The 19,657-nt window shown below is 50.7% G+C and overlaps 1 protein-coding gene across 1 annotated transcript in view; it reads right to left on the bottom strand.

Annotated features, from left to right (window-relative positions):
• Positions 1-291: 291 nt before the first annotated feature.
• PTGIS (prostaglandin I2 synthase) overlaps positions 292-19,657 on the bottom strand; it is a 54,250-nt gene continuing 34,884 nt past the window's right edge. Inside the window, exons 6-10 of the mRNA XM_047770896.1 lie at positions 16,531-16,712; positions 8,396-8,564; positions 7,228-7,409; positions 5,816-5,967; positions 292-2,908 (exon numbers count right to left, since the gene is read on the bottom strand). Of these exons, the coding sequence (XP_047626852.1) occupies positions 2,764-2,908; positions 5,816-5,967; positions 7,228-7,409; positions 8,396-8,564; positions 16,531-16,712 (830 nt within the window). The 3' untranslated portion in view covers positions 292-2,763. The remainder of the gene's footprint in view (positions 2,909-5,815; positions 5,968-7,227; positions 7,410-8,395; positions 8,565-16,530; positions 16,713-19,657) is intronic.

Here is a 19,657-nt window from a genome sequence, read left to right as displayed (position 1 = left end):
TGTAACAGAGACAGATCTCAGGTCCTGAGCCTTAGTGACACTAGCACGGAGGACCCCTCCCCAGCAGATTTATTTTTCACAGTCACTTTCTATTTTTGGCAGCAAGTGATACATGTTGTCAGTTACCAGCAGCAAAAAAAAGTTCCCTTTTGAAACAAATTTAAGTTTAAAAAATGAGTCTGTTTAAAGAAAAATATCTGGTAAACAACAACACAAAATATAGCAAAAAATAATAATCATGCTGATGGTAAAGAAACACTCCATTATGTCAACCTGAGAGCATTTCTGATGTATGTCCTGCAATTTTTTATTGTAAAGCAAGTTATGAAGAAATACAATGATGTCCAGTACCTTCCTAAGTAACCACTAGCAAGGAGCTAACTCGCTCTTCTCTCCCTCTTTTCTCCATAGCTTATATTTTTTAAAAGAAGAAAGAAAAAAGGATAAAGATTAAAACAAGAATGGGTTTAAAGCATTGTCTCCCAAGCTGTACTTCGATATCTCTGGTACCAGCTGGAGTTGCCTGGTAGGAGAATCGTTTCTTCCTAATGATTGTGGCTCCAAGGAGGTGCCACCTTTAAAGCGAATAGGCCCTTGTTTGAACACAGGTGAGACTCTAGTCTCAGTGACAAGGAGCCCTGATTTGGAAGGGGGAAGTCAGAAGGGCTTTTCCCCAGCACATCAGGGTAGCAGCCAGGCACAAGAGAGATCTTCCTTGGAGCTATTTCTGCTGGCCTCCTTCCTTCCTTTCCAAGCCAGGAGGAGGCAGCCGAGGGTTGCCATGGAAACCGGCTCCATCCTCCCACAGGAGGCTGCCAGCCCTGATTTCCTGCAGAGTTAAGAAGCAGGCGGCAGAGGGGGTCACCCAGGCATGAAGATGGGTTTCCCTGGGGATATTCCGCCTCCCGCCAATCACCATGTCTGTCTGGGAATCCTGGGGCCGCCTGCAGGCTGAGGACCAGGGAAGCCCCCAAGCCCTGGTGCCACACTCCAAGAAGAGATCAGCCGCTGGAACAGTCAGATCTCAGGTCTTCTCTTCTCCCTCCAGCCAAAACTACAGGGACCTAGGGGTGTGTGTGTGTGTGCGCGCGCCTACAACTCATGAGATGCATCCACCCCTGGGTGCTTCTGGCTCCGTCAGCTCCCTGATGCCAAACAGAACTGCCCTCCACCACCCCCTTGAGCCCAAGGAACACAGAGCTGCCCACCCAGCATTTGCCACTGGGACAGTAATTCTGTTTGCTGAATTCTACCAGCTTACAAGCTGTGTGACCCTAGGCAAGTCACTTCACCTCTCTGAGCCCATTTCTCCATCTATAAAGAGGGCATGACCATCCTCTCTTCACAGAGATTCTGTGAAAAATAGAAATACTGTGTCTACTGTTCATGTCATAGGCATTTAGAGGGCCCTTAATAAATAGGACTTCATACTTCTCATCATAATAAAGGCTTTCAGGTAGTTTTTCTCTTTGATTTTTTTTTTTTTCCTAAAGCTGATGCAAAGGCAAGTTTTCATCATCGATCTGTTTGATCAAAGGGTAGTGCACCCAGGGCAGGATGAACCATTGATTTGAGGGCCACTTAGCAGGTTCTCGCCCCTTCTACGACATCACCTCTAAGAGTAGGAAGAGGCTCTCAAACTTGGATGCCTTTGGGGGGCCAGAGGTACCGTGAATGGAAAAGCAGACCAAGCAGAAATCCTAGTGAATCAGATCACACATGCCTCGGAAAAGGGAGGCAGCTGCTACTCAGCTCTGGCCCGTGGTTGCCCTTGGAAGTATGGGCCCAGTGTGGACAGATCTTTCAAGTTTTCAAGAGAGGCTGAACTTTCTGAATCAACTCTCCCAAAGACGACATGGTAACACTAATGTAGTTTGGTAATAAGTGTAGGGCACACAAAATAGGTCTGCAGTCTGGACGGTGCCTGCAGCTGGAGCTTCTGAACTAGAATGCAGGAAACCAGCACCCCCACCCCCACCCCACCTTTTTATTTATTTATTTTTTTGGCTTGGAGTCCTGGCTGTCTCCTTTCACTGGGACCATCCCGTCAGGGCTCTGTCTTGTTAAAACCCGGCTCATCCTGAGCCCAAACTCTAGCAGAGAAGTCTGCTCCTCAGAGCCCAGTGTTTGCAGAGTGCTCCCACCTTGCACCACGGATGCACCAACCTCAGGACACCCTCCTGCATTTTCTCAAAGATCAGTGTGAACAGAGAGATGGGGAACGTGCCTGGCAAATGGAGCTCCTAGGAGAGCAGATGTTCTAAGGGACCCTTTAGGTCGTTCAATGATATTTCAAAGTCAATGCTATTTCAACAGACACACTGCTAGGCCCTGGGTGGCTGTTTGATGGCCAGCATCTGACTTGACTGGTGAAGGCCTAGACTGCACCATTGTCTGGGGCTTGGACGGAGGCCCCTCTGGGGCAGAGCAGTGGGGTCTCCCCGTTTGCCCTGTCTGCCCTCACTTTGGTGGACAGCAAACAGATGAGAGGAGCAAGAGGAGCTGGAGCAGAAAGAGCCTCATTTTGGAACTAAACCTCTGCAGCAGATAAGCCACAGCACTTCTGGTGTCTTTTCTTCACTCCCCTTCTCTCAGCTTCCCTTCTTTTCTCTTCCCCAGACAGAGCCTTCCAGAAAAAAAGCAGGGAGGGGGTAGTGATGGCACTGCTGGTGTTCAAAGCTCTGCCCCCAGGCCAAACGCAGGCACAGAAAGTTGGGCGACTGGGGGCAGGCTGGGTGCGCGGAGCCCCATCTGCCCCAGAGCTCACGCCCGGAGGCGGTAACGGATGGACACGTCGCGTTCCGGCTGCATCAGCCCGAAGCCGTACCTGCTGAGGTCAAACTCGGGCATCTCCACATCCGGGCTGCTCAGCTCCAGGTCAAAGTGCGCCAGCACAAGGAACACGAACCTGCGGAGAGAGGGCGTTGACGGCGTGAAGGGGGAGAGCGGGGCTCATTTGGAGTCAGGCGGCGGAGCGATGGCTTCCTCCTGGGTCTGACCCCGGCTCTCGCTTTGGGAAAAGTGAGCAAAGGACGGTGAGAGAGCAGAGCACTGGCGTTTCCCGCTCACCCCAGCCCCCGCGCTCCCGGGTCCGGGCCGCTCGGCTGTGGGCAGAAGTCACGGAGCCTGACTCTCCAGCTTTCTCTGCTGCCTGGCAGCTGTGTGGGCTTCACGTTGAGATGATGGAGCCGAAAGATGGGAAGAACCTGGCCTCTTGAGTCCCTGCACGGAGGGGAGGAGCCCCCCAGACCCAAAGCCAACATGTGAGCGGGAACTAAACCTTTGTTGTACAAGCCACGGAGACTTGGGGTCCTGTGACACAGCCGCACAGCCTAGCTTCTGAGTAATACGACAGTGCCCCTTTCTGATTCTTCCCACTTTACTCATCCCGTGCCCCCAACAAACTCCTGGGACCCTTATATCTCCTCTGGTCAAGGGCTGTTGCTAAACCACAGCTGCCTTCGTGAGACGAGAAACAGGCACCCCCTCCCTCAAGACAGCCAGCGGGGGTCTGTGGGAAGCCCGTTAGAATACACCAACTTCGCAGGAATAGGCAGGTACTCTCTACTGCCCTCTTCTGGAAAGCAAGCCTAACAACATGTACACAAACCACGTGATATGTGAACGCTGGGCCCCGAAGTGGGGTGGCAGCTGCACCTGCTGTGAACTGCCACCTGCCTTATCTTACCATCACCTGTGTTAGTTAAGGTCAGGCAGGGTCTTCTACTACTCTGAGCCCCCCCCACCCCCCACCCCCACTGCCGCCAACACACACAACCCAGGTTCCCAATGGGGACAGAGTGCATGACAGGGATTCTGTTCCTTTTTTGCCTTTTTTTAGGGCTGCACCCATGGCATATGGAAGTTCCCAGGCTAGGGGGTCAAACCGGAGCTGCAGCTGCTGGCCTACGCTTCAGCAGAGCCAGATCCAAGCTACATCTGAGACATAATGCAGCTTGTGGCAACGCCAAATCTTTTAACCCACTGAGCAAAGCCAGGGATCAAAAAAACCTGCATCCTCGTGGATACTAGTTGGGTTCTTAATCTCCTGAGCCACAACAGGAACTCCCAGAGATTCTTTGGCTTTTCTGAATGAGTAAAAAAGAAGGAAGATGAGCATAGAGTAATGTCAGCACTCTGGGCAGGAGAGCTGGGCACAGACCTGGGCTCTGCCTCTTAAGGTAACCCTTCACAGGTGTCTTCACCACGCTGGGCCTCAGTTTCCCCACCTGTTCAAAGAGGGTCAAAGAGGTGGGATGTGTCCCTTCCAGCTCAGAAGGGTGGCAGACAGTGAGTTTACACAGAGTTAGGGGTGGTTTCTGTACCCACACCTGGATTTGGATCTTGGCACCTCCACTTACCAGATACAGGGCACTGAGGAATAACTTGGCCTCTAGAGTCAGTGGTAGACTGACACCACCTCATATGTTATCGTGACCATTGAATGAGATTAAAAATAACAAGGTGGTTAATTTATTGAACACTATGTGCTAGACACTGTGCTAAGCATTCCATATGCATTATCTCCTTTTATCTGTTCAAAAACTTTGTGCAGTAGCAACTACAGTCTGTTCTGCAGTAACACTTGTTCTGAGCATGTGAATTCATGCCAATGAGACTGATATCTTAGGGCACAAATGAAGCGTGACACAAATGTCACGTTTGCTTATGTGTCACATTTCATCTGCAAGAAACACTAGGAGAGTGGAGCTCCTGTTGTGGCTCAGGGGGTTAGGAACCCAACTAGCATCCATGAGGATGTGGGTTTCATCCCTAGCCTTGCACAGTGGATTAAGGATCCTGCATTGCTGTGGCTGTGGTGTAGGCCAGCAGCTACAGCTCTGATCCAACCCCTAGCCTGGGAACTTCCATATGCCGCAGGTGCAGCCCTAAAAAGGAAAAAGAAAGAAAGAGAAAGAAGGAAAGGAAGGAGGAAAAAGAAACACCAGGAGAATGAAAAGCCGCATCCAGCTGATCAAAGCCGAGCAGGAATTCACAAAACACACCTCCCCAAACTCTATCCACCAGTGACCTCGGCTCACTGAGTGAGTGGAGAGCCACACCATTCCCGTCAAGCGTCGCATCTCAGAAAACCCTCCTCCCACCCAGGCTTCACCATAACTCACAGCTCCATCCAAAGGCCACTTCCAGGACAAATGTCAGGTCGTTTTCCAAGTAAAAACATTTACTCCCTGTTTACTGTAGCACTGAGGTCCTTCTATTCCATTTAACATCTGCCAACCTGTACTACTGTATTTTCCGAGGTACTTATCTTTTTTTTTTTTTCTTTAACGTGTCCCTGATGAGGGTTCTGAGTATCTGGCCCACCCCCACTTCTGCACAAGCCTGTGCTTTTTACTGCATTATTGCCCCTGGCGCAGTGATTTTTAGGAACCACATGAAGCATGGGAGCAGAACCGGCTGCCCTACGCTCTCCATTTCCCTGCTGAGAACACTGAGGCCAAAAGGTGAGTGCAAGGTGCCCATTTGCCAGCACGAAGCCTGCAAATGAATAATGGTGACGGTAGCAAACAGGACAGTTCACGCATGCCTGTTTATTCAGTACCTCCAATGAGCCAGGCAGGGGGGTAAGTCCCTAGAAAAGTGCAATTCCTTTGTCCCAGTTCCCCTGGGATTAGTATGATCAGTAATCCTATTTTACAGTTGAGGAAACAGAGGCCCAGAAGGTCACCCGGCTGGCGAGGAGGACAGGGTGGATGTCATGACCCCGCGACTGGGGCGAGGAGGGAGGACAAGGCTCCGGGGGCCAGGGGAGGGACCTAGGAGACCCTCGGCTCCACTCCCGGGTACTCACTGTTTGATGCTGCTGACGGCGTAAGCCCTGCCCAGGCACTGGTTGTGCCCCGCTCCCCAGGGCAGGCTGTAATTCTTCAGTCGCTTCCCGTCCTTGTAAAAGTCCCTCTTCTCTGACCCATCCGGGTTCAGGAATCGGTTGTATTTAAACACCTGAAATAGGAGGAAAGTCCCTTTCTGACTTCGCCCCCACAACGTGCACACGTGAAGAAAACCGGATGAGGATGTCATCACAGTCTTGTTTATAAGAGAGAACCGGAAACAAGGTAAAGCTCAACTGACAGGGGGCCGGACAAACACCACGCGGCTCCTGATAAGGCTGAGCTTGCTCTGGGTGCGCAGACGTGGACACAGCTTTGGAAAATGACGCAACATTCTAAGTCAACTCTATTTTAAAAGAAAGAACTTCGAAGATGGGTTGTTGAGTGAAAAAAGCAAGTGTCGGGACAGCATGTATTGCGTGATCCTATGTACACACCTGCCTAGTTGTATGAGGGTGTTGCTATATGCCTGTAAAGGCAGAAATATTATCTAAAGGACACACTCCCAACTAATGTTAGGGATTCTGTGGAACTGGAGAGGAAGGAGAAGGAAGACAAATGTCCACCTTTGAATATATATGTCTCTATATTTCTATCTTATAAGTATATATTACTTTCACAATTGAAATGAAAAGAAGTTAAAATTATTTTTTAAAAAGAGAACGCTAATTTCCTTGGATTACATTGTCGAGTGGTGGCATGAAGACTGCATCGGAGCACAGGGTGTACAGAGTAGGTGCTGAATGAAGGATGGGTGGAAGGACAGGTGAAGGGACCAGTGGAGAGACAGACGGAAGAGTAAGTGGGCGGGTGGATGGGTGGGTGGATGGATGGGTGGATGGGTGGTTAGGTGGATGGGTGGGTGGTTAGCTGGATGGGTGGGTGGTTGGGTGGATAGACGGTTGAATGGACAGACGGATGGTTGAGTGGACAGACGGATGGTTGAGTGGATGGATGGTTGGGTGGACAGATGGATGGGTAGGTGGGTGGGTGGACGGATGAATGAATGTACAGCACAGAACCTGGCACACAGACAGCATACAAGTATGTGAGAAAGCGTGGAAGTCTGCCCTGTCTCGAAGTCCAGGGAGAGGGAAAGGTGTTGAGAAGCTGACGGTATAACACTCTTAAAACAGGAAAAAATGCTCAGCTGTCCCTTGCAAAGCACTTAGTCTGTGCTGGGTGCTGTGAAGATTTTTCTTACAGGACCACACTTAATCTTTCCGCCAACCCTGTCAGACAGGTGCTGTACAGATGAAGAGGTGGTCTGGGCAAGGTCCCCCAGTGAACAAAGGGCAGAGCTGGGCTGTCCCTCAGAACCAATGGGTCCTGAGTCACTGATTGTCCCCCATGGTCCTGGTATTCCTTTTACCTCTGGATCTGTGTAGATGGCCGGGTCCTTCTGGGGACTCAGGAAGGGAAAGAGGAGGAGGCGGTCGCCACGTCGCAGGGTGAATTCCCGCCCATCTGCCATGGGCAAGGCCAGGTCCGCCACAACCTCACGGGTGATGAAGGGCGCGGCGGTGAGCCTGAGGCTCTCACTCAGCACGCTGTCTGCACAGGGCGGGTACAAGGGCGGGTCAGCACCATCTTCTCACCCGCTGGGATGCCACCCCAGCCCCCGTTTTACAGAGGCACATGGGGAGGCTCAGAGAGGGTGCATGACTTGCCTACTGTCACACGGAGGCCAAAAATGGCCAAGAGATGAGATGTGCTTGCTACCCTCTTCAGATATCTTGGACATGAGCATTTGGATCTGATCCCAAAAGAAACTGTGAGGCAAGGTGGGAGCCGGGGAGATGTCAGAGAAGGCTAAGGAGAGAGCAGGGCGGCCAGCAAGGGTTGTGTCTGCCTACCCAGCATACCTTCCCCTTCTAGAAACAGTTCCCTGTTTTCTTCTAAGGACCACCCCCCTCCCACTCTCAGGAGTTAGGCTCTTGATTCCACTCCCAACACCTGGGATTAGGCTGTGACTGGCTAATCAGAGCATCCCAACCCTCTGAACCCCATGACCAGCTCCAGATGGGGACATGGCCCAAAGAGAGCCAATGAAACACACTCCTGGGACTTTGGGCAGGAACACTGCAGAAAGGCACATCCTCCAGAGCCAGGAGCACGTCAGCCTAGAGCCACTGGCAGCCATCTTGCCAGCCTGAAGCTGGAGCCAACCCAGCAGAAAAGGGGCCAAGGATGGAGAGAGACTGAGACCTGAAAGCACTGTAAAGCACCTGGATCTACCTGTGCCTGAAGCCAGCCCCTCTGGACTTTTTAGTTACCTTTCCCAAATGAAGTGCCTTTTCTGCTTCAGCCCATTTAAGTTAGGTTTTCTGCCGTTTGCAACCAACAGTTGCAATCAACTCAATCTCTCACTGAGACCATGAGCCTTGAATACCAGAGACCAGGGCATGGAAATTCCAGGTCTACGAAGACAGGAAGCCCAGGGGGGATCCTAAGGTCAGAGGACACTGATAGTCCCTGGTCGACAGGGGCCCATGATGCCCCAGTCTTTGGGGCTGTCTTGGAGGGTCTGGTTGTCTTACCGAGTACAGGCGTGCTGTCCAGAACCTTCTGTGGGAGTGTGGTCATCTGTGAAATGGGCTGCTCTGCTCGTGAGAGGATAGGCTCAAGCTCTCCTCGGACAGCAGCCAGGGCCTCGGGATTCTTGAGGAGGAAGAGCAAGAGCCAGAAGGCAGCGGGCCCCATGTTTCCCTGCGAGGAGAAGGAGGCCCCATTACACTGTGAAGAGGGCAAAGCTGGGATGAGAGCTGACCAGTCTGTGCCATGGACATGGCCCTGGCCAGGGAACAGGGGTCAGGATGCCTGGGCTCCCACCCCTGCATGACCCATGTCTGTCTTCAGCCTCAGGACCTGGCCCAAGCATGCTTCGTGGCTTTGGCATAGCCCAAGGCCTATTCAAGGCCACTCTTGGCCTCCCTGAGCTTGAGCAAAATCGCTGATCTGAGGGCACACAGGCAACCTCCACAGCTCATCGGTGACAATGTCAGGAATAAGGACCAAGTCGATCAACAAAGACTTGCTCGCCTCTGAGGATGACTGGGTCCTTAGCCCCAGCCTTTCCTGCACCCATGCTCCTTACCATGGGGCTGTGCCCTGCCTCCCTTAAAGAGGCAGGGTGTATTTCTTCAGCCCCTTGGCTTTGGGCGCAGCCATGTGACATGCTCTGGCCAACAGAATGAGGCAGCATGGACAGGCCAGCATTTCCAATTCCAGGCCTTAGGAGACCTTGCGTGTGTCCAGTCGCCTGGCCAGCAGGCTGGTCCCCAGAGAAGGATGAGAAACACACAGAGCAGAGCTAAGCTGTCCAGCTGAGCCAGGTCTAGACCACCTGACACCCAGCGGACCCTTACACAAGTGAGTTAAACAAATGCTCATCAGGGTGTGCCACTGAGTTTTTGTGGTTGTTTGTTATGCAACAGTAGCAAACCGAGACAATATCTGAATATGTGTTTTCAAATATTTACGTACTGTGTCCACATAGAGCAAAGCGACAATAATCAATAATGACTGTGAAAGCTATTAGGTTCTTGAACAAAAAAATATGTAAAACTTCCCAATAGTTAGGTAATTAGGAAAATGGGTAACATTTCTTGCTCCAAGAATTGAGCTTTAGCAGAATATTTTAACACTCAGGTATTCAGCATGTGGCTAAATGCATATGGGGTACCCTTAAATGAACTCTAGATAGGACTGGAATACTAATTAGCCTCGATTTGGAAGAAGATTTTTGTCTAGCATAAACGTCTATCCTATCCAATCTTAATAATGGAATACTAAGTAGTCATTAAATATCCCGTTTACCCAGAAATTCTATTACAGACATAATTGCACATGGACCAAAGGACATTCTCACAAGGATATTTGGCACAGTGCTGGTAACAGCAACGGATTAGAAACGACCTCAATATCTATCAATAGGAGATCAGTGCAATAAATAACCCATCCATAGGGTGATGACACAGAAGTTGTTCAAAAGGAGCTGACTCCATGTGTATAGACATGGGACTGTAGCCAAGATGCGTGGAAGCAAGAGGCCGGGTGGGGGTTCATCAAGCTACCATTTGTGTGTATGTTTAAAGAGGAAAATATGTGAGAAACACAGACCCTCTCTAGTAGGAGACTCAAGAACCTGGCAACTGAGGTTGCCTCTGGGACAGAAGCTGGGAAGAGAGGAAGTAAATAAATGCACCAAAGCATCAATGATGGTCAAACAGATTTTCTTTCTTTTTAGCCGCCACGAATTTGGCACCAAGGAGGTGCCAGGTTCCCTTGTCCAATCTCCCCACCAGGCAGGCACTGTTATCACATCTTTCAGTGAAAAGGAAAACTAAGCAGGCCCTAGTCCCTCCCCACGGCCCGGCACACAGTGGGGGCTCCATGGTATTGGTCAAATAAACATCTGTGTCTCTCTGGGCTGGGGACCTCCAAGGCAGCCTGGGAGGTGGGCTGGCAGAGCCCTGGACCAGGACCAGGACCAGACAGAGCTGGTCAAATCCCAGCTGCCCACTTCCTGCGACTCTGGACAAGCCACTCCCCACTCTGGGTCTCAGAATCTCCCTCTCGGTAAAATGGGGATGAAAACATGCCCACTCCTGAGGCGACTCCCACAGGCTGAGCAGAGAGCAGGCGCTCTGAAGCGGTCTCCCCCTCCCACCGGCCTCTCCCCTGGGTTTGAGAACCAAGGGCAGCCTTGGACTGTCGCTGAGATTTCCTCCAGCACCTGAGATCCGACTGAGAAAAGCAAGGTCACTTGTTGTCCATCACTTACACAGCCGGGGGAACATAGGTGATAAATAATTCAACTCTGGGTTAACTCAGTGCCATGGCTATTTTCTCTTACCCAGATGGTCAGATGGGGGTCACTGATCATTAATTACAAAGAAGGAGTGGAACACAAGGCTGCCTGGTTAACTTTGTTTTCAGGGAAAAGCTTTGACGTTAGGGAGGTGACAGACTGCCTTCCACCAATTGCACAGGTGTGTGTGTGTGTGTACGATTACACATTCATAAGAGATCTTTAGCAGTTCCCATTGTGGCTCAGTGGAAATGAACCAGACTAGTATCCACGAGGCCCTGCTCAGGGGGTTAAGGATCCGGCGTTGCTGTGGTTGTAGTCCAGGCCAGCGGCTGCAGCCTTGATTGGACCCCTAGCCTGGGAACTTCCACATGTCACACCTGTGGCCCTAAAAAAAAAAAAAAAGATATTCAGTCAACTACCGTGGAAGTTGAGTGTTCTCTTGTGGGGTCTTGCCTCAGTTTACCCAGGAGGACACCTCTGGTCTAATCTCATTCCCTCCCACTGCAGCCAAGGGCCACCACCCAGCAGCATTTGTGTTCTGGGCCACCTTTTCTGCAAACGGTGGTAGCTGACCTCCAGGGGGCGCTCACTGTGCTCCAGACCTGCTGCTCAGAGACTCCGTGCGCCACCTTGTGGCCTCCTCACTGCACTCTCAGTCAATGGGAGCAGGGGACATCAGCAGCCCTGCCTGCCCTGCCAGTTACTTCCCGGCCTTTGGATAGGAACACCCCATTTTCCTTCAGAGAACTACCTGCACTTATGCTAAGTCTGTGCGGATTGTCTAGAGCTGAATGACCCCCTCCAGACCTCAGGTGTGACCATGTGACCCAGCCTGGGCCACTCAAGTCAGGATTGGATGATGGACTCAGCGGGGACAGGTAATTTGGGCCAGGCCAGTGGGCCTGGGACGTGGAATTTGTGCTAGGATTCACAGGAGAGAGAAAAACCCTCCTCTGTGGGGACTGCCACGCTGCCCAGAGCTGCTGGTGGCTGGAAGCCCATCTGAGGTTTGAGAGAATGCACAGCTGAGGGCTAGGGGATCACAGGTTACATTTCTTTTCACTGTTGGTGATTAAATTTTTTTCTCAAGGAATAAAAACAAAAACAAAACACCCTAAGTACAAAGTGGAATCTTGGATTCTGGAAAAGCGACATTAGTGGGAAAACTGGGGAAATCTGAATAAAGTATGGACTTTCAATTAATAGAAATGTAATGAAGGCTTTTTTCTTAGTTTTGACAAGAATGATGGTTCTTTAGAGGGTAACACCGGGGGAAGCTGGGTGCACGGGATATGGGAAAACTCTACTATCTCTGCAACCCTTCTGTTGGGGAGCTCCCACGACTGGGGAGTTCCCGTCGTGGCACAGTGGTTAATGAATCCGACTAGGAACCATGAGGTTGCGGGTTCGGTCCCTGCCCTTGCTCAGTGGGTTAACGATCCGGTGTTGCCGTGAGCTGTGGTGTAGGTTGCAGACGCGGCTCAGATCCCGTGTTGCTGTGGCTCTGGTGTAGGCCGGTGGCTACAGCTCCGATTCGACCCCTAGCCTGGGAATCTCCATATACTGCGGGAACGGCCCAGAGAAATAGCAAAAAGACAAAAAAATAATAATAAATAAATAAAACTGAAGGGGGAAAGCCTGATTCTGTGCACAGCTCTTATTCTTATTACCTCTTCTTTTCAGAGGGTGAAACTGAAGCCCAGAAAAGTGAAGTCACTTGTTCAAGGTCACACAACTAGTCAGTGGCAGAGCTGGGCTTCCACCCAAGTCCATCTGACTCGAAAGGCTGCCTTTGCTTTTCACCCCTATGTCGCACGGACCCACGATCTCTATCTGGGCTGAGATGGACCCTGGTGCCCCTGTGGCCCCCAGAGCCCCCTCCCCTCACTCAGAACCAAGGGGGGTTCCTGGGGCCATGGCTGCTGAGGCCCGGCCAGATGTGGGGAAGGAAGAGAGGAGTGAAACTGGACGGATGGGGTCACGATAGTGGTGTCAGCTGAGCGTTACTAGGATCAGTGGAGCTGCCTGCTGCCTGACTGCTCAGAGCTAGGGGGGCGGCCTGGACTGTGATGGGCCTGCTGGAGCAGGCCTTTGGGTCCTCTCCTCCCCCCGCCCACTCAGCCCACCCACACCCCCTAAGAGCCAGCCTCTTCTCCCTGCCTGGACCTTGGATCTCAGCCCACCATGCCCTCCTCTGGTGCCTGGATGCTGTGCCCTCACCCCCATCCCACCTCAGTCTAAACCCCAAATCTTCTGGGAAGATCCTATGAGATGATGTTTTTAAATGCTCCATAGGATGGCACGTGGTAAATGCTCAATATCTTTTGAAATGATTATTCCTGACTTGGATGTGACCACAGCAATCCCAGCTACCATTTCTTAGTAGCCTCTCAGAACACTTTCTGCACCTGGCCTCTGGGTGGCGCTCTCTCCCGATTCCCATCCCGGCTGCTCCTCCTCACCCTTCCAACCCCCCCCACACTGGAGAGGCCCAGGTCTGGCCCGTTCTCCATCCACCCTTGAGCCACCATCTCTGCACCATCAACTCCCAAGTGTGTCCAGCCCGGACCTCAACCCTGCATTCCAGGCTCTTCTTTCTCCAGGTGCTCCTCCCCACCCATTCTCCATCTCGAGCTCAACAGGCCCCCAAACAAAACCCTAATTTCCTCCCCCCAAACTTGCTCCTGCCACCGTCTTCCTCAGCTTCATCCTTCCTGCTGCTCAGACCCAAACCTGAAGTCATCCTTGTTGACACCCTCTCCCAACGTGCCTGCCAACAGCAAAGCCTCTGAGCTCTACCTGGAAATACACCCTGAATCCAGTCACTCTCCCTCCCACCCTCTGGTCCAGCACCACCCTCTCTGCCTGCACAATGCCATGGCTGCCTCCCTCATCTCCCTGCCTCCACTCCCTGACTACGGTCTATTCTCAGAATGTTGCCAGAATGTCCCCTCTAGAGCAGAAGGCAGGCCATGTTGCTTCCCTGCCCAGAGTCTTTAAAGGGTTCCCATTTCAGAGGAAAAATAAAAAATGCTCCCCATGGCCTGCCTGTCTGGCACCTGCTACCTCCCTGCTGCATCACCCTCATCCCCATCACAGAGCCTTTGCACTTGCTATGCCCCCTTATCCTATGCATCTACACGGCTCACTCCCTCATTCCTTTGAGTTTCTGCTCAGATGTCATCTTCTTGGTGAGGCCTTCCTTGATCACTCAAAAATGCAGCCCCTAGGGAGTTTCCTGGTAGCTCAGTGGGTTAAGGACCTGTGATGCAGGTTCGAGCTCTGGTCTAGGAAATTCTACATGCCGTCGGCATGGCCAAACACACAAACAAACAAAAAAGCAGGCTTTCATCTCTCCCTGCCACTAACCCCTTCCCCTGCTTTGTTGGTTCTCCATGGAATTTATTACCTGTAAGTATTTTCCATTCTCACTTGCTTATTATTCTCCCAGCAGAATGTCAGCTCCATAAGAGCAGGGAGCTGGTTCTGCTCAGTGCTCCACCCCAGCTTCTAGAATAGCACCTGGCACACAGTGGGCCCTCACTAAATGTTTGTTGGGTGTGTTTGCCGAGCTCTTGCTATCCGCCAAGCATCTACAGGATGTATGTGTATCGCCCCCTTCCATCCTCCCCACAAAGCCTTGAGGAGGGTCCGGCCATCCCTGCCTTACAGAGGAGTAAACCAAGTTAAGGGGCTGACTTGCCAGGAAGCGGCAAAGTCAGGACTCAAGCACAGGCAGGTTGGGCACAGAGCCTGTGCCTCAAACCACTGCGCTACACAGCCTCTTGGCTCTCAAGACTTGAGATCTCGAAGGGTCTTCCACCTGCCCGGACTCTGGACGCCGCCAACCATGCCACCTCGGAGGACAGCCCATCCCCAACTCGCTCCAGGTTCTCCTGGCCCCACCAAAGGCTGTTCCCCAGACTTTCTGCCACTCAAGCCCCCAGGCCAGCATCCAGTTCTGCTAACTGAGGTCATTTCCATAAGTGATTTTGGGGACAGTTTGGAGTTCCAAGTCACTGCCCATAAATATGGTATTAGGCACAAATGGGGCCCCAACTGCTGATGAAACCTCTTGCCAGCCTCCGCCTGCAGGGACAGTTAATGGCTCTGAGAGAAAACTAAAAATAAGTCCTAAGTCGATGGGAACGGAATTACCCAGAAATGTCAGCCTGTGCCACTGTCACTGCGGAGGTGAGGCCAAGAGAAGAGGAAGCGCCGGGACTGGAGAGGCAGCATCCTCAGGCCCACTTTCTCTCACTCCAGTATCTGGGCCATCACCAGCTCCACCGGCTGCCTTCCTTTTGTTTCCAGAATCTATCCACGTCTGCCTCATCTCCATGGCCACCAGTTGGTCCTGCCACCACTGCCCCTGCTTCTGCCCTTGCTCCTCGGATCCTGACCCTCGTCTGCTCAGAACCCTGCAGGGCTCCCACTCCACCCAGAACTACCCCGAGTCCTTACCCTCTACGGCCCTTTCCCTTGTCCCACGACCCCTCCCCTCACTCTGCTTCAACCAACTCCTTGCTGTTGCCCAAACACCTCGCGTGATCCAACCCCAGGGCCTTTGCTCATGCCATTTCCCCTGCCTGGAATTCTCTGTCCTCACATCGTCCCCAAATCTAGCTCGCTCTTCTCCAGAGCTCAGCACAGAGAAGTTTCCCGGCCGTCCCAGCCAGAAAAGACCCCCAGGACGTACCTAATCATGACCTTGTTTTATACCCTGTGTATCAGCATCATATAAACCCTGTGTGTTTAATTGATGTCTACCCCACCCTGGCCAAAACATAAGCAACACAGAGCAGGGGCTGTGAGGTCCAGGGTGAGTATTCAGCGGAACTTTTTATTTTTATTTATTTATTTATTTATGTCTTTTTAGGGCCTCATCCACGGCATATGGAGGTACCCAGACTGGGGGGTTGAGTCAGAGCTGTAGCCACTGGCTTACGCCACAGCCACAGCCATATCAGATCTGAGCCGCGTCTGCGACCTACACCACAACTCACAGCAACGCCGGATCCTTAACCCACTGAGTGAGGCCAGGGATCGAACCTGCATCCTCATGGCTGCTAGTTAGATTCGTTTCCACTGAGCCATGACAGGAACTCCTGGAACTTTTAATTGAGTCTTCAGAATAACTGGTCTGCACACCTCAATAATGTCACGGTTATGAAAAACAATGAAAGGCATTGTTCTTTTTGGAAGCAAAGGCAATGAAAACTGTCTCATGTTAAAGAAAAATACAAATACAGGGTGCGATCCTGGGCTGGATTCTGGACCAAGATGAGCCATAAAGGATTTTATTGCAAAACTGGCATATGGACTGTGTACTAGACAATGCTGCTGTATCTGGGTTAGTTCCCGAATTTGATCACCATGCTGTGGTCACGCAAGAGAATATTCTTGCTCCTGGGACGTGCATGCTGAAGTAACTAGGGGCAAAGAATCACAATGCCTGCAACTTATTTGCAAATGGTTCCATCAGACAATCACAGGAGAAGAGAGAGAAAGCAAATGAGGTCCCCACTTAAAAATGGGGAGTCAAAGTATATACGAGTTCATGAAACTACTCATACAGCTTTTCTGTAAGTTTTTTTTCTAAATAAAAAAATATAAATACGTAGTGAATGAATGACCCTGTTCACGAGACTGTCTGTCAGGGAACTGGGCAGACAGCCGGGTGTGTGCACACACCCACACTCACAATGCCACACGCTCCCACATGTACACCCACACACACATGTGCACACTCCCACCCAGGCACGCGCATATGGACCCTCAGGCACAAGCCTAAGTGTGTCTGTCAGCACACAGCCACCTGTGTGTGCACACCTCACACCCACACCTGCTGGCACCCACCTGGGTGGCCCAGAGCTGCAGCACCAGAGCCCGCGCCTGCATCTCCTCCGACACGCCCATCTCCTCCAGGTGCTGCAGGTAACTCTCCAGCCATTTGCTCCGGTGGGCCCGGGTGGCCAGCCTGGCTGGGGACAACAGCTTCCATAGGCGACCTTTGACCCTGCACACCCGGTCCTTATCCCCTGCAGGAATGGAGCACAGAGGATGTGAGTTACAGATCCGCTTCCAGCCCAAGGCTGCCCAGCCCAGACCTCCCACAAAGCCAATGGTCCTCTGGGTGTCACTCCAGGAGTTGGGTGTTCTTGTGGCAAAGAGGCCACAGAAGAACAGCCCTGTGAGAACCCCAGTGGGAATCCCTTAAATGTTGGCCTGGCCTGGAGCAGGTGCTCAATAAACATTTGCTAAATGAATGGGTTTCTTTGCACAGCAGGGGAAGGAGCAGGGAGGAGGAAGCTGCATTCTCCCTCTCCAGGGTCTGATCCCAGAGGACCCCGGCCCACATGCACGCGGGGATCCCGAGAGCAGGCGCAACACAGCTGCAGTCAGGAGGCATCAGGAGTGACCAAACGACCATCAGGAGGGGGTAGAACGGTCCAGGGTCTCAGACTCAGCCACCTTCGGGAAAGGCAGGTAAAGTGAGGGAGGGAGGAGGGCTGGTGGCCCCACTCAGCTCCACCCACCAGCCCCTGGGGACTGATGCAGACACAGCCAGGGAGTCTGTGTTTCCAGACGAAACTGAAATCCAGATGTTCATGAGGAATCTTCTCATGTGTTTTAAGGTTAGCATCTAAGTAATAAATTGCAATCATTGTCCAGGCACAAAAACGTCTCTGGAAGTCAACTTTGGCTCATGGATCACTAGTTTGCAAACACCATGAAATAAACAATGCTGTGTTTACATTCTGGAAAACCATGCCGCAGTGAAAACCAGTGAGAAGTTTTTTATGTAAGGCCAAGCCAGGCCCACACAGGCAGACCGCTGAGGGAATAAACCCAGGTGCTTATTAGTTGAACACTGTGTTACTGCCACAGACGATGCTATAGTGACATATATATGGGCAAATCCCACATCACCCCTCGGCAAAGCAGGAGTTGCTTTGGATTGCTATGATATTCCAAAGTACTAGAAATGCTCTTGTTGACTTTTTGGGGGCCACAAAGCAGTGTTTCAGGAAGACTCATCCACTCGGTGGCTCTAAACCAGGCTGTATATTACAGGACATAAAATGTAGGCTAAGCTTATCTATATATACTCGTTACATTTTTCAGGTAATATGCTCCATATGCTTTTCTTCAACCTCTAGACACTTTTTTTAGGTGACACACTTCTCAATTTAAAGCAACAAGGCCAGAGTTCCCGTCATGGCACAGCAGAAATGAATCCAACTAGGAACCAAGAGGTTGCAGGTTTGATTCCTGGCCTTGCTGAGTGAATTAAGAATCGGGCATTGCCGTGAGTTTTGATGTAGGTCGCAGATGTGGCTCGGAACTGGCGTTGCTGTGGCTGTGGCGTAGGTTGGTGGCTACAGCTCCAACTGGACCCCTAGCCTGGGAACCTCCATATGCCGCGGATGCAGCCCTAAAAGGACAAAAGACAAAAAATAAAAAATAAAATAAAATAAAGCAGTGAGGCCAAGAAACTCCCCCGTAGTCTAACAGTTAAGGATCCAGCAGTGTCACTGCTGTGGCTCAGGTCACTGTAGTCGCATGGGTTTGATTCCTAGCCTGGGGAACTTCTGCATGCCATGGGTATGGCCAAAAAAAAAAAAAAAAAAAAGTTAAATTACACATGTGGCTGGCATTCTATTTCTACAGGATAGCACTGGGTTCTAGCAGGATAACACCAAACCAGTAACAATGGTTACCAAGGGGCTAGATGTAAAGGAAGTGTGGTCAAAATAAAATTTGCCTTCTCTGTAATATTTGATTTTTTTTTTTTTATTTTCCCACTGTACAGCAAGGGGGTCAGGTTATCCTTACATGTATACATTACAATTACATTTTTCCCCTAGCCTTTCTTCTGTTGCAACATGAGTATCTAGACAAAGTTCTCAATGCTATTCAGCAGGATCTCCTTGTAAATCTATTCTAAGTTGGGTCTGATAAGCCCAAACTCCCGATCCCTCCCACTCCCTCCCCCTCCCATCAGGCAGCCACAAGTCTTTTCTCCAAGTCCATGATTTTCTTTTCTGAGGAGATGTTCGTTTGTGCTGGATATTAGATTCCAGTTATAAGCAATATCATATGGTATTTGTCTTTGTCTTTCTGGCTCATTTCACTCAGTATGAGATTCTCTAGCTCCATCCATGTTGCTGCAAATGGCATTATGTCATTCTTTTTTATGGCTGAGTAGTATTCCATTGTGTATATATACCACCTTTTCCGAATCCAATCCTCTGTCGATGGACATTTGGGTTGTTTCCATGTCTTGGCTATTGTGAAGAGTGCTGCAATGAACATGCGGGTGCACGTGTCTCTTTTAAGTAGAGTTTTGTCCGGATAGATGCCCAAGAGTGGGATTGCGGGGTCATATGGAAGTTCTATGTATAGATTTCTAAGGTATCTCCAAACTGTTCTCCATAGTGGCTGTACCAGTTTACATTCCCACCAAGAGTGTAGGAGGGTTCCCTTTTCTCCACAGCCCCTCCAGCACTTGTTATTTGTGGATTTATTAATGATGGCCATTCTGACTGGTGTGAGGTGATATCTCATGGTAGTTTTGACTTGCATTTCTCTTATAACCAGCGATGTTGAGCATTTTTTCATGTGTTTGTTGGCCATCTGTATATCTTCCTTGGAGAAATGTCTATTCAGGTGTTTTGCCCATTTTCCCATTGATTGATTGGCTTTTTTGCTGTTGGGTTGTATAAGTTGTTTATATATTCTAGAGATTAAGCCCTTGTCGGTTGCGTCATTTGAAACTATTTTCTCCCATTCTGTAAGTTGTCTTTTTGTTTTCTTTTTGGTTTCCTTTGCTGTGCAAAAGCTTTTCAGTTTGATGAGGTCCCATGGGTTTATTTTTGCTCTAATTCCTATTGCTTTGGGAGACTGACCTGAGAAAATATTCATGATGTTGATGTCAGAGAGTGTTTTGCCTATCTATGTTTTCTTCTAGGAGTTTGATGGT

Source organism: Phacochoerus africanus, chromosome 3 (assembly GCF_016906955.1).
Source record: "Phacochoerus africanus isolate WHEZ1 chromosome 3, ROS_Pafr_v1, whole genome shotgun sequence".
Classification (NCBI taxonomy): domain Eukaryota; kingdom Metazoa; phylum Chordata; class Mammalia; order Artiodactyla; family Suidae; genus Phacochoerus; species Phacochoerus africanus.
This window is presented reverse-complemented; position numbering and strand designations above follow the sequence as displayed.